Below are 12,128 nucleotides of genomic sequence, written 5' to 3'. Positions count from 1 at the left end.
CATAATTACAGCGTGACATGTTTACATAGGTGTCATCATTCTAAATGTGCACGTGGTTCTAAATGGAAATATATAAACGGTCAGTGACCCGGGGCCGGGATTGAACCCGGGTCCTCGGTGCCGTGAAGCAGCAGCTCCAACCGCCCATTCGAAGATGACGGGTAAGGGTTTCACTGGAAAAATAGGCCATTGGGCAACATTTGCTTCAGTAAGGGAGTGTTAGAATTGAGGAACAGGTTACTAACAAAGAAGGGGGAAGGGAGGACAAGGGCAGGCTTTATTTTTTTTTTAAAAGGAGCTGGGTGAATTTCTGTTAGTCACAGGGGAGCAGGGACTGTTAGTGCCCGAGTTACAGTGAAGAAAGTGATGGAGGAATTGGATGGATCGGTTACTGTGGACCAATGTGCTTCTTCCCAAACATTTACTGTTATTACGTGAAAATCATCACTCAGAGTGCCGCTGTACCCCGGGGAACACATTGAAACACAGCAAACTTTCAGCATTAGACACCAAGGCTGTGTGTCCCAGGAGCCTGTTGTCATGGTGACCCACCACGACGTAGGCATATTTACCTTTAGGGTAAAATTCAAATGCGATTATAATTCAGGTTTTCTTTTTGTAACATCATAACTCAGATTATTTTTTTCTTAACACGCTGAATGAAATGAGACTCTTCTTAACCCTGAAGGGCCTGGCCGACAGTGCTGTCCTGGATTTTTCCTGTGGCGCCAAAGTGCGCTCAAAACGATCTGGGTCATAACAAAGTTGTAATTTCCGAGGTAAATAATGAGGTTCAACTCAAAATGCACCAGCGATAGGTGAGCCTTTGCCTAAACCCTGCTGGGGTGAAAGGGCTACCTGATGAGAGGAAGGTTGAGCAGTTTGGGTCTATGCCCACTGAGGGTTTAGAAGAATGAGAGGTGATCTTATTGAGGCATATGAGACCCTGAGGGGATTTGGCAGAGCAGATGCCAGGTGGGAGTTTCTCCTCGTGGGGAAAGACTGGAATCAGGGGCACGGTCTGAAGATTCGGGGTCTCCCATTCAGGACGGAGATGAGGGGAAAACCTTTCTCTCAAAGGGTCGTTAAGTCTTTGGAACTCTCCTCCCCAGAGAGCAGTGGAGGTTGGGTCATCGAATATATTCCGTGTTAGACACGTTTCCGATTGACAAGGGAGTCAAGGGTTTTTTGGGGGGGGGGTTGCTGGCAGGAAAGTGGAATTGAGGCCAGAATCAGATCAGCCATGATCTTATTTATTGGCTCAAGGGGCCGAATGGCCTACCCCTGCTCTTATTTCATATGCTCTTGTAAACGGACCGCCACACTCCAGGGCTTCACAGAACTAATGGTTCGTCATAAGCATGCAGCGAAGCCACGAGCTCGGAGAGAGATGTCAGCACTCACCGTCTTGGTCGACGCCGTCAGGGTTTCCATCTCCTCATGTGTCACCCACACGTTGCCCGTGTTCTGGTCACCCAGCGTGGTCCAGTCATGTTGAAGGTCAGCGGGAGGGGGCGCCCAATGGGAGAGGAGACACAGATTCAAAAACTTTACAACGCCAAGGAATTGAGATGTATATAAACATCCGTTTCAACTGATATTCCGTACACTGCCTATTAATACATACTGGGACAGAGCGAGAGAGACACAGACGAGACAGACAGGGTGAGCGAAAGAGAGAGAGAAAGAGGACCAGATAGGGAGAAAGAGAGGGTCAAAGGGAAAGGTGGGGGGGTCATAAAGTGAGAGAAAGGTGAAGGAGAGAGAGAGAATGAGAAAAAGAGAGTGAGAGAAAGAGGGAGTGAGAGTGAGTTGGTAAAAGAGAGAGAGAAAAAAAGAGAGAGAGAGAGAACGAGAACCAGACAGGGAGAAAGAGAGGGTCAAAGGGGAAGCTGGGGGTGGGGGTGGGGTCATAAAGCTAGAGGAAGGTGAAGGATAGAGAGAGAGAGTGAGAAACAGAGAGAGAGAGAGAGCGAGGAGGTTGCAGAGAGAGAGGAGGTTGCAGAGAGAGAGGAGGTTGCAGAGAGAGAGGAGGTTGCAGAGAGAGAGAGGAGGTTGCTGAGAGAGGAGGTTGCAGAGAGAGAGAGAGAGAGAGGAGGTTGCAGAGAGAGAGAGGAGGTTGCAGCGAGAGAGAGGAGGTTGCAGAGAGAGGAGATTGCAGAGAGAGAGAGAGAGAGAGAGGAGGTTGCCGAGAGAGAGAGGAGGCTGCCGAGAGAGAGAGGAGGTTGCAGAGAGAGAGAGAGAGAGAGAGGAGGTTGCAGAGAGAGAGAGGAGGTTGCAGAGAGGAGGTTGCAGAGGGAGAGAGGAGGTTGCAGAGAGAGTGAGAGGAGGTTGCAGAGAGAGTGAGAGGAGGTTGCAGAGAGAGACAGGAGGTTGCAGAGAGAGAGGAGGTTGCAGAGAGAGAGAGAGAGAGAGGAGGTTGCAGAGAGAGAGGAGGTTGCAGAGCGAGAGAGAGGAGGTTGCAGAGAGAGAGAGAGAGGAGGTTGCAGAGAGAGAGGAGGTTGCAGAGAGAGAGAGAGAGAGAGGAGGTTGCAGAGAGAGAGAGGAGGTTGCAGCGAGAGAGAGGAGGTTGCAGAGAGAGGAGGTTGCAGCGAGAGGAGGTTGCAGAGAGAGAGAGGAGGTTGCAGAGAGAGAGAGGAGGTTGCAGAGAGAGAGAGGAGGTTGCAGAGAGAGAGAGAGGAGGTTGCCGAGAGAGAGAGAGAGAGGAGGTTGCCGAGAGAGAGAGAGAGAGAGGAGGTTGCAGAGAGAGGGAGGAGGTTGCAGAGAGAGAGAGACAGAGAGGAGGTTGCAGAAGGAGAGAGGAGGTTGCAGAGAGAGTGAGAGGAGGTTGCAGGGAGAGACAGGAGGTTGCAGAGAGAGAGAGAGAGGAGGTTGCAGAGAGAGAGGAGGTTGCAGAGAGAGAGAAAGGAGGTTGCAGAGAGAGAGAGAGAGAGGAGGATGCAGAGAGGGAGGAGGATGAAGAGAGAGATAGAGGAGGTTGCAGAGCGAGAGGAGGTTGCAGAGAGAGAAGGTTGCAGAGAGAGAGGAGGTTGCAGAGAGAGAGAGGAGGATGCAGAGAGGGGGAGGAGGATGCAGAAAGAGAGGAGGTTGCAGAGAGAGGAGGTTGCAGAGAGAGAAAGAGGAGGTTGCAGAGAGAGGAGGTTGCAGAGAGAGAGAGGAGGTTGCAGAGAGAGAGAGGAGGTTGCAGAGAGAGGGATGAGGATGCAGAGAGAGGAGGTTGCAGAGAGAGGAGGTTGCAGAGAGAGAAAGAGGAGGTTGCAGAGAGAGAGAGGAGGTTGCAGAGAGAGAGAGAGAGAGAGAGGAGTTTGCAGAGAAAGAGAGCGGAGGTTGCAGAGACAGAGAGAGGAGTTTGCAGAGAGAGAGAGAGGAGTTTGCAGAGAGAGAGAGAGGAGTTTGCAGAGAAAGGGAGCGGAGGTTGCAGAGACAGAGGAGGTTCATAAGTTCATAAGATATAGGAACAGAATGAGGCCAATTGGCCGAACACGTGTTCCCCATGAATGGTGGATGTGGATTCCCTCCCGCACATCCTTAGTTTCTGGGACTTGGTGCTCCGGGAGTGCGAGGCCCTTCAATAAAATCCCGTACCATTCGAGACACAGTCGGTGCCGAGGGGCTGGTCAGTGACACCATTTCCTGAATGGCCAATCGAAGCTTGAGTCTGTGCAGCGGGTTGCTGATCCCAATCTCACGTTGGATCTCCGTGTCGGACAAGGCTGACATGATGGCTCCACTCTTGACGTTGGCACGACAGGCTGCCACATACCAGGCGGGCATCCCTACCCAGAGCTAGAGAGAGGGAGATAAAAACAGCTTCCTCAAACACCAACACCAAGCAGTTTATAGACAAGTCCCCCGACCACAGGCCTCGTCTCTATCATGGAATGGTTCGAGGAGGCCTTCGTCCTACTGTCTCTGTGGGGGGGGGGGATTCTCTGGCCGCACTCGCCCGGCGACCTGAGATTGTTGCCCGAGGTTAATGGACCTTTACATGGTCCACGTCCCGTCCATGGCGATCTTGAGGTGGGCGCGGCCGAAGAATACGGAACGAGACCTGCTCTTTGCAACGAGGCAACTCGCCCAGTCCCATCCCCCCCAACTTTACCCTTAACCCTGCAATTTATTTACTTTTCAGGTAAAGTAGCCAATTTCTTTTGGAAAACATCAACTGAATTTGTCTCCACCATACTGGCACTCAGTCCCTACCAGATTCGAACCACTTGCGCCCCCAAAATGTTTCCCCCATGTTTTATGCCAATCACCTTGTCCACTGGTGCTAGATCCTGACACAGAAAGAGGAGGCCATTTCGTCCATTTTCTGAAGGAACTATCCCATAAGCCTCTGCAATCTGCTCCATCACCCACTCCCTTTGCAGTCTTTCTTTTTCAAATGTTTATTCGTTTGAAAATGCCAGAACTCGGTGATGGGGCTGGAGGGGTAGGGGAATTCATCTCGGCAATCTACGGGAGGATTTTGGAGGAGGACATGGCGACGTTGGAGGGGGGGTCAAGGCAAAATGGGAGGAGGAGCTGGGGATGGCGCTAGGGGAGAGGTTGTGGTGGGACGTGCTGTGGAGGGTGAATGACTCAATGTTGTGTGCGAGGCTGAGGTTGGTACAGCTAAAAGTGGTACACTGAGCGCACCGGACTATGTCAGCCATGATTGAATGGTGGAGCAGACTGGATGGGCCGAGTGGCCTAATTCTGCTCCTATATCTTATGGTCTTATGTCGAGGATAAACCAGTTGTTTGAGGGGGTGAGGGACATTTGTGGGAGGTGTGCGAGGGGTCCGGCCAATCACGTACATATGTTCAGATCCTGCCCAAAGCAGGAGAAATCCTGGAGGTCGATTTTCAGCACCTGGTCGGCGATCCCACATTGGGATTGGGAGCCAAGTCCGTCTGGGGGACACATTTGGGGTGTCGGACTTGCCGGAGCTGCAGGTGGAAGCGGGGGGGCAGAAGTTTTGGCCTTCACCTCGCTGAGTGCTCGCAGGTGGGTCCTGTTGTGGTGGAGGTCAGGATCACGGCCCTGTGCTTCAGTACGGCTGGGAGACTTGATAGGAATTCCTGGACTTGGAGAAGGTTAAGTTCATTTTAAGTGGGGGGGGGGGGGGGGGGGGGGGAGAGAGAGGTTAAGTTCATTTTAAGTGGGGGGGGGGGGGGGGAAGAGATGGATTCTGTTTATATTACACTTTACCGTCAGCTACTGGGGGGTGGGGGGTGTTTGCTCTGAGTGACTGGGGTGTTGAAGGAGTGGGGGGGGTGGGGAGTTGTTTGGGGGGTGGGGGATTTGTTGTTTTACTTTGTTGTGTTGTTTGGTTAAAATGTTAAAAATCAAATAAAAATATATTTAACAATTTTTAAAAATAAATTTAGAGTACCCAATTATCGTTTTCCAATTAAGGGGCAATTTAGCGTGGCCAATCCACCTAACCTGCACACAGAACATACAGTGCAGAAGGAGGCCATTCGGCCCATCGAGTCTGCACCGACCCACTTAAGCCCTCACTTCCACCCTATCCCCGTAACCCAACAACCCCTCCTAACTTTTTTGGTCACTAAGGGCAATTTATCATTGGCCAATCCACCTAACCTCCACGTCTTTGGACTGTGGGAGGAAACCGGAGCACCCGGAGGAAACCCACGCAGACACGGGGAGAACGTGCAGACTCCGCACAGACAGTGACCCAGCGGGGAATCGAACCTGGGACCGTAATCTTTGGATTGTGGGAGTGAGACCCACGCAGACATGGGTAGAATGTGCAAACTCCGCACGGACAGTGACCCGGGGCCGGGATCGACCCTGGGTCCTCAGCGGCGTGAGGCACCAGTGCTAACCATTGTGCAACCGTGCCGCCAAATAAAAATACTTTCAACCAAAAAGGTAAATGCCAGAGCAGATTCAATACTCAATGCTGCTCCTGATGGGTCATTCTATGTTCTGACCACCATCTGCATAAAATCATTTCTTATCACCACATTCACATGGGGAATACTTAAATTTATCACCATCAATTACTGACCTACAAGGCTGGGACAGACAGACTTTTAGTCAGTAAAGGAATCAAGGGTTATGGGGATAAGGCGGCAAAGTGGAGTTGAGGATTATCACAGCAGATCACTCAGGATCTCATTGAATGGCGGAGTAGACTCGATGGGCCGAATGGCCTACTTCTGCTCCATGGTCTTATGTGTTCCTGTTTCTTATCCATAAAATCTTGTAGCTCCCTCTCGAATGGCTTGTGTGGGAGCATATTCACCAGGCGGGACTGCAGAGCTTCACGAAGGCGGCTCAAGAACTACCTCTCAGGGGCAAGTAGGGATGGGCGATAAATGCTGGCCTTGCCAGCGATGCCCACACCCCGAGGATGCGCCTTTCAAATGCAAAGTGCTCAGCCCCTGCCTGCCCTTCTGTCCTAGACTAGATATATCAATGGAAATTATAGGTCACGTCACCTCCAGCCAAGCCACGACTGTAGGCCCATCCCAAGAAGCAAACGGAAGACCCTGTCGGCACGCCTCTTCCAGCAGCTCATGCCTGCAAAGCAAGATTGGATTATTTTTTTTTAAAAGCATGTTTTTATTGGGTTTGCACAATTCCATTTATTTACCGAGAACCCATTCCAAAAATTGAGAGCAAAAATCATTTGCATCGGTGTCATAACCTGCACCCAGATGGGACGTACGGGACGGGAACGATTGTATTCCCCGTGTCCCTTGCGGAAAATGTGCTTCCCCGCTAAGGGCTGGGTGAAGCTGAATTAACATTGTGTATAAGGTCGGCCAGTTCAGGACCGGCCTGTTCAGACCCGGTTGGGTACCTCCGGGAGCAGTGTCCCGTAAACCTGGTAAATAAATCTTCCTTTTGTTTGTTACAACCCGGTGTGGACTCCCCGTGTCTTCACAGAGTTAGGATTTTACAGACACTGGCCCAGTATTTGTGCTCCACATGTGCCTACTTCCAAGGCATCAGAGAAACCCTACAATGCAGAATGAGGCCATTCAGCCCATCGAGTCTGCACCGACCGCCTGAAACAGCATCCCACCATTGGCCCACTTCCACAGTGTTTACTGTACCACTGGTGTTACAGAGCCCAGGGACAGTGTTCACTGTACTCCTGGAGTTACACTGCCCCGAGACAGTGTTTACTGTACTCCTGGAGTTACAGAGCCCAGGGACAGTGTTTACTGTACTCCTGGAGTTACACAGCCCAGGGACAGTGTTCACTGTACTCCTGGAGTTACACAGCCCAGGGACAGTGTTCACTGTACTCCTGGAATTACACAGCCCAGGGACAGTGTTCACTGTATTCCTGGAGTTACACAGCCCAGGGACAGTGTTCACTGTATTCCTGGAGTTACACAGCCCAGGGACAGTGTTCACTGTACTCCTGAAGTTACACAGCCCAGGGACAGTGTTCACTGTACTCCTGGAGTTACACAACCTCAAGACAGTGTTTATTGTATTCCTGGGGTTACACAACCCAGGGACAGTGCTCACTGTATTCCTGGAGTTACACAGCCCAGGGACAGTGCTCACTGTATTCCTGGAGTTACACAGCTCAGGGACAGTGTTCACTGTACTCCTGGAGTTACACAGTCCAGGGACAGTGTTCACTGTACTCCTGGAGTTACACAGCCCAGGGACAGTGTTCACTGTACTCCTGGAGTTACACAACCTCAAGACAGTGTTTATTGTATTCCTGGAGTTACACAACCCAGGGACAGTGTCCACTGTACTCCTGGAGTTACACAGTCCAGGGACAGTGTTCACTGTTCTCCTGGAGTTACACAGCCCAGGGACAGTGTTTACTGTACTCCTGTAGTTACACAACCTAGGGGCAGTGTTCACTGTTCTCCTGGAGTTACACAGCCCAGGGACAGTGTTCACTGTACTCCTGGAGTTACAGAACCCAGGGGCAGTGTTCACTGTACCCGTGGAGTTACATAACCCAGGGGCAGTGTTTATTGTTCTCCTGGAGGTACAATCCCAGGAACAGTGTTTACTGTACTCCTGGAGTAACACAACCTCGATACAGTGTTTACTGTACACCTGGAGTTACACAGCCCAGGGGCAGTGTTCACTGTACTCCTGGAGTTAAACATCCCAGGGACAGTGTTCACTGTACTCCTGGAGTTACACTGTCCCGAGACAGTGTTCACTGTACTCCTGGAGTTACACTGTCCCGAGACGGTGTTCACTGTACTCCTGGAGTTACACTGTCCCGAGACAGTGTTCACTGTACTCCTGGAGTAACACAACCTCAATACAGTGTTTACTGTACACCTGGAGTTACATTGTCCCGAAACAGTGTTCACAGTACTCCTGGAGTTACACTGTCCCAAAACAGTGTTCACAGTACTCCTGGAGTTACTCAGCCCAGAGACAGTGTTCACTGAAATCCTGGAGTTGCAGAACCAAGGGACGGTGTTTACTGTACTCCTGGAGTTACACAGCCCATGGACAGTGTTCACTGTACTCTTGGAGTTACACAGCCCAGGGACAGTGTTCACTGTACTCCTGGAGTTACACAACCTCAAGACAGTGTTTATTGTATTCCTGGAGTTACACAACCCAGGGACAGTGTCCACTGTACTCCTGGAGTTACACAGTCCAGGGACAGTGTTCACTGTTCTCCTGGAGTAACACAGCCCAGGGACAGTGTTTACTGTACTCCTGTAGTTACACAACCTAGGGGCAGTGTTCACTGTTCTCCTGGAGTTACACAGCCCAGGGACAGTGTTCACTGTACTCCTGGAGTTACAGAACCCAGGGGCAGTGTTCACTGTACCCGTGGAGTTACTTAACCCAGGGGCAGTGTTTATTGTTCTCCTGGAGGTACAATCCCAGGAACAGTGTTTACTGTACTCCTGGAGTAACACAACCTCGATACAGTGTTTACTGTACACCTGGAGTTACACAGCCCAGGGACAGTGTTCACTGTACTCCTGGAGTTAAACATCCCAGGGACAGTGTTCACTGTACTCCTGGAGTTACACTGTCCCGAGACAATGTTCACTGTACACCTGGAGTTACACTGTCCCAAGACGGTGTTCACTGTACTCCTGGAGTAACACAACCTCAATACAGTGTTTACTGTACACCTGGAGTTACATTGTCCCGAAACAGTGTTCACAGTACTCCTGGAGTTACACTGTCCCAAAACAGTGTTCACAGTACTCCTGGAGTTACTCAGCCCAGAGACAGTGTTCACTGAAATCCTGGAGTTGCAGAACCAAGGGACGGTGTTTACTGTACTCCTGGAGTTACACAGCCCATGGACAGTGTTCACTGTACTCTTGGAGTTACACAGCCCAGGGACAGTGTTCACTGTACTCTTGGAGTGACACAGCCCAGGGACAGTGTTGACTGTACTCCTGGAGTTACACAGCCCAGGGACAGTGTTCACTGTACTCCTGGAGTTACTCAGCCCAGAGACAGTGTTCACTGAAATCCTGGAGTTACAGAACCAAGGGACGGTGTTTACTGTACTCCTGGAGTTTCACAGCCCAGGGACAGTGCTCACTGTATTCCTGGAGTTACACAGCCCAGGGACAGTGCTCACTGTATTCCTGGAGTTACATAGCCCAGGGACAGTGTTCACTGTACTCCTGGAGTTACACAGCCCAGGGACAGTGTTCACTGTATTCCTGGAGTTACACAGCCCAGGGACAATGTTCACTGTACTCCTGGAGTTACACAGCCCAGGGACAGTGTTTACTGTACTCTTGGAGTTACACTGCACAGGGACAGTGTTCACTGTATTCCTGGAGTTACACAGCCCAGGGACAGTGTTCACTGTACTCTTGGAGTTACACAGCCCAGGGACAGTGTTCACTGTACTCCTGGAGTTACACAGCCCAGGGACAGTGTTCACTGTACTGCTAGAGTTACACAGCCCAGGGACAGTGTTCACTGTACTCCTGGAGTTACACAGCCCAGGGACAGTGTTCACTGTACTCCTGGAGTTACACAGCCCAGGGACAGTGTTCACTGTACTGCTAGAGTTACACAGCCCAGGGACAGTGTTCACTGTACTCCTGGAGTTACACAGCCCAGGCACAGTGTTCACTGTACTGCTAGAGTTACACAGCCCAGGGACAGTGTTCACTGTACTGCTAGAGTTACACAGGCCAGGGACAGTGTTCACTGTACTGCTAGAGTTCCAGTGTCCAGACACTGGAATCTTGTGTACCAGGCTAGAGAAGTGAGTACGAGGTCCCGAGAGGAATCAGGTTTACCAACTTTTTAAAAATAAATTTAGAGTACCCAATTATTTACTTTTCCCAATTCAGGGGCAATTTAGCGTGGCCAATCCCCCTACCCTGCACATCTTTGTGTTGTGGGGTTGAATGTGTAAACTCCACACGGACAGTGACCCAGAGCCAGGATTCGAACCCGTGTCAGCGCCGGAGGCAGCAATGCTAACCACTGCCACGTGTCGCCCCAGGTTTACCATTGTTAAAAGTAATGTGGAAACCTACTTTTTCTTATTTCTCCTGTCCTTGTCCACCGGGCCTCCCAGTTTCGAGAGTCCGAGGGGGTCTTGAGAGGACATCTCAGTGTCTGGTGTTCCGGCTGCAGAAGAAACAAGACGCAATGTGTTAGCTTTCCACGACTGGGGTATTTTTTAGAGAGAGACATACACCAGCCAGGAACAGACTCACAAATCCGCGAGTGCCGAGCGGTGTTCCCCTGCATGCGCGCGGTTCCACTCTGAATTCAGAGTGGTTTGTACAGACTGCACAAAACAGATTCTGTTACAAATACGTAGATTTCAGGCAATTTCAGGCGATGACAGTGCGGGAGGCTATCCATCCCATTGTGTCTATGTTGCCCCGCTGCTCTTCCCATTGGCCTGGATTTCCCTTAGAACATCGAAAAATACAGCACAGAACAGGCCCTTTGGCCCACGATGTTGTGCCGAACCTTTGTCCCACATTAATCATAGATTATCATAGAATTTACAGTGCAGAAGGAGGCCATTCGGCCCATCGAGTTTGCACCGGCTCTTGGAAAGAGCACCCTACCCAAGGTCAACACCGCCACCCTATCCCCATAACCCAGTAACCCCACCCAACACTAAGAGCAATTTCGGACACTAAGGGCAATTTATCATGGCCAATCCACCTAACCTGCACATCTTTGGACCGTGGGAGGAAACCGGAGCACCCGGAGGAAACCCACGCAGACACGGGGAGGATGTGCAGACTCCGCACAGACAGTGACCCAAGCCGGAATCGAACCTGGGACCCTGGAGCTGTGAAGCAATTGTGCTATCCACAATGCTACCGTGCTGCCCTTAAGAACAAATTAATCTACACTATATCATTCTACCGTGATCCATGTACCTATCCAATAGCTGCTTGAAGGTCCCTAATGTTTCCGACTCAACTACTTCCACAGGCAGTGCATTCCATGCCCCCACTACTCTCTGGGTAAAGAACCTACCTCTGATATCCCTCCTATATCTTCCACCTTTCACCTTAAATTTATATCCCCTTGTAATGGTTTGTTCCACCCGGTGAAAAGTCTCTGACTGTCTACTCTATCTATTCCCCTGTTCATCTAAACCTCTATCAAGTCGCCCCTCATCCTTCTCCGTTCTAATCAGAAAAGGCCTAGCACCCTCAACCTTTCCTCGTAAGACCTACTCTCCATTCCAGGCAACATCCTGGTAAATCTCCTTTGCACCTTTTCCAAAGCTTCCACATCCTTCCTAAAATGAGGTGACCAGAACTGTACACAGTACTCCAAATGTGGCCTTACCAATGTTTTGTACAGCTGCATCATCACCTGACGGCTCTTAAATTCAATCCCTCTGTTAATGAACGCGAGCACACCATAGGCCTTCTTCACAGCTGTATCCACTTGAGTGGCAACTTTCAAAGATGTATGAACATAGACCCCAAGATCTCTCGGCTCCTCCGCATTGCCAAGAACCCTACCGTTAACCCTGTATTCCGCATTCATATTTGTCCTTCCAAAATGGACAACCTCACACTTTTCAGGGTAAAACTCCATCTGCCACTTCTCAGCCCAGCTCTGCACCCTATCTATGTCTCTTTGCAGCCGACAACAGCCCTCCTCACTATCCACAACTCCACCAATCTTTGTATCGTCTGCA

At 50.6% G+C, this 12,128-nt stretch overlaps 1 protein-coding gene across 6 annotated transcripts in view; it reads right to left on the bottom strand.

Annotated features, from left to right (window-relative positions):
* LOC140403999 (liprin-alpha-3-like) overlaps nt 1–12,128 on the bottom strand; it is a 185,493-nt gene that overhangs the window by 23,975 nt on the left and 149,390 nt on the right. For all 6 annotated transcript variants that reach the window (XM_072492330.1, XM_072492332.1, XM_072492331.1 and 3 more), the window contains 4 exons: nt 10,486–10,579; nt 6,457–6,538; nt 3,586–3,786; nt 1,405–1,467 (listed from right to left, as the gene is read on the bottom strand). In XM_072492330.1, the coding sequence (XP_072348431.1) occupies nt 1,405–1,467; nt 3,586–3,786; nt 6,457–6,538; nt 10,486–10,579 (440 nt within the window). The remainder of the gene's footprint in view (nt 1–1,404; nt 1,468–3,585; nt 3,787–6,456; nt 6,539–10,485; nt 10,580–12,128) is intronic.

The sequence above is a fragment of the Scyliorhinus torazame genome, chromosome 29 (genome assembly GCF_047496885.1).
Source record: "Scyliorhinus torazame isolate Kashiwa2021f chromosome 29, sScyTor2.1, whole genome shotgun sequence".
Taxonomy (NCBI): domain Eukaryota; kingdom Metazoa; phylum Chordata; class Chondrichthyes; order Carcharhiniformes; family Scyliorhinidae; genus Scyliorhinus; species Scyliorhinus torazame.
Note: the sequence above shows the minus strand (reverse complement) of the source record. Positions and strands in the feature narration are given on the sequence as shown.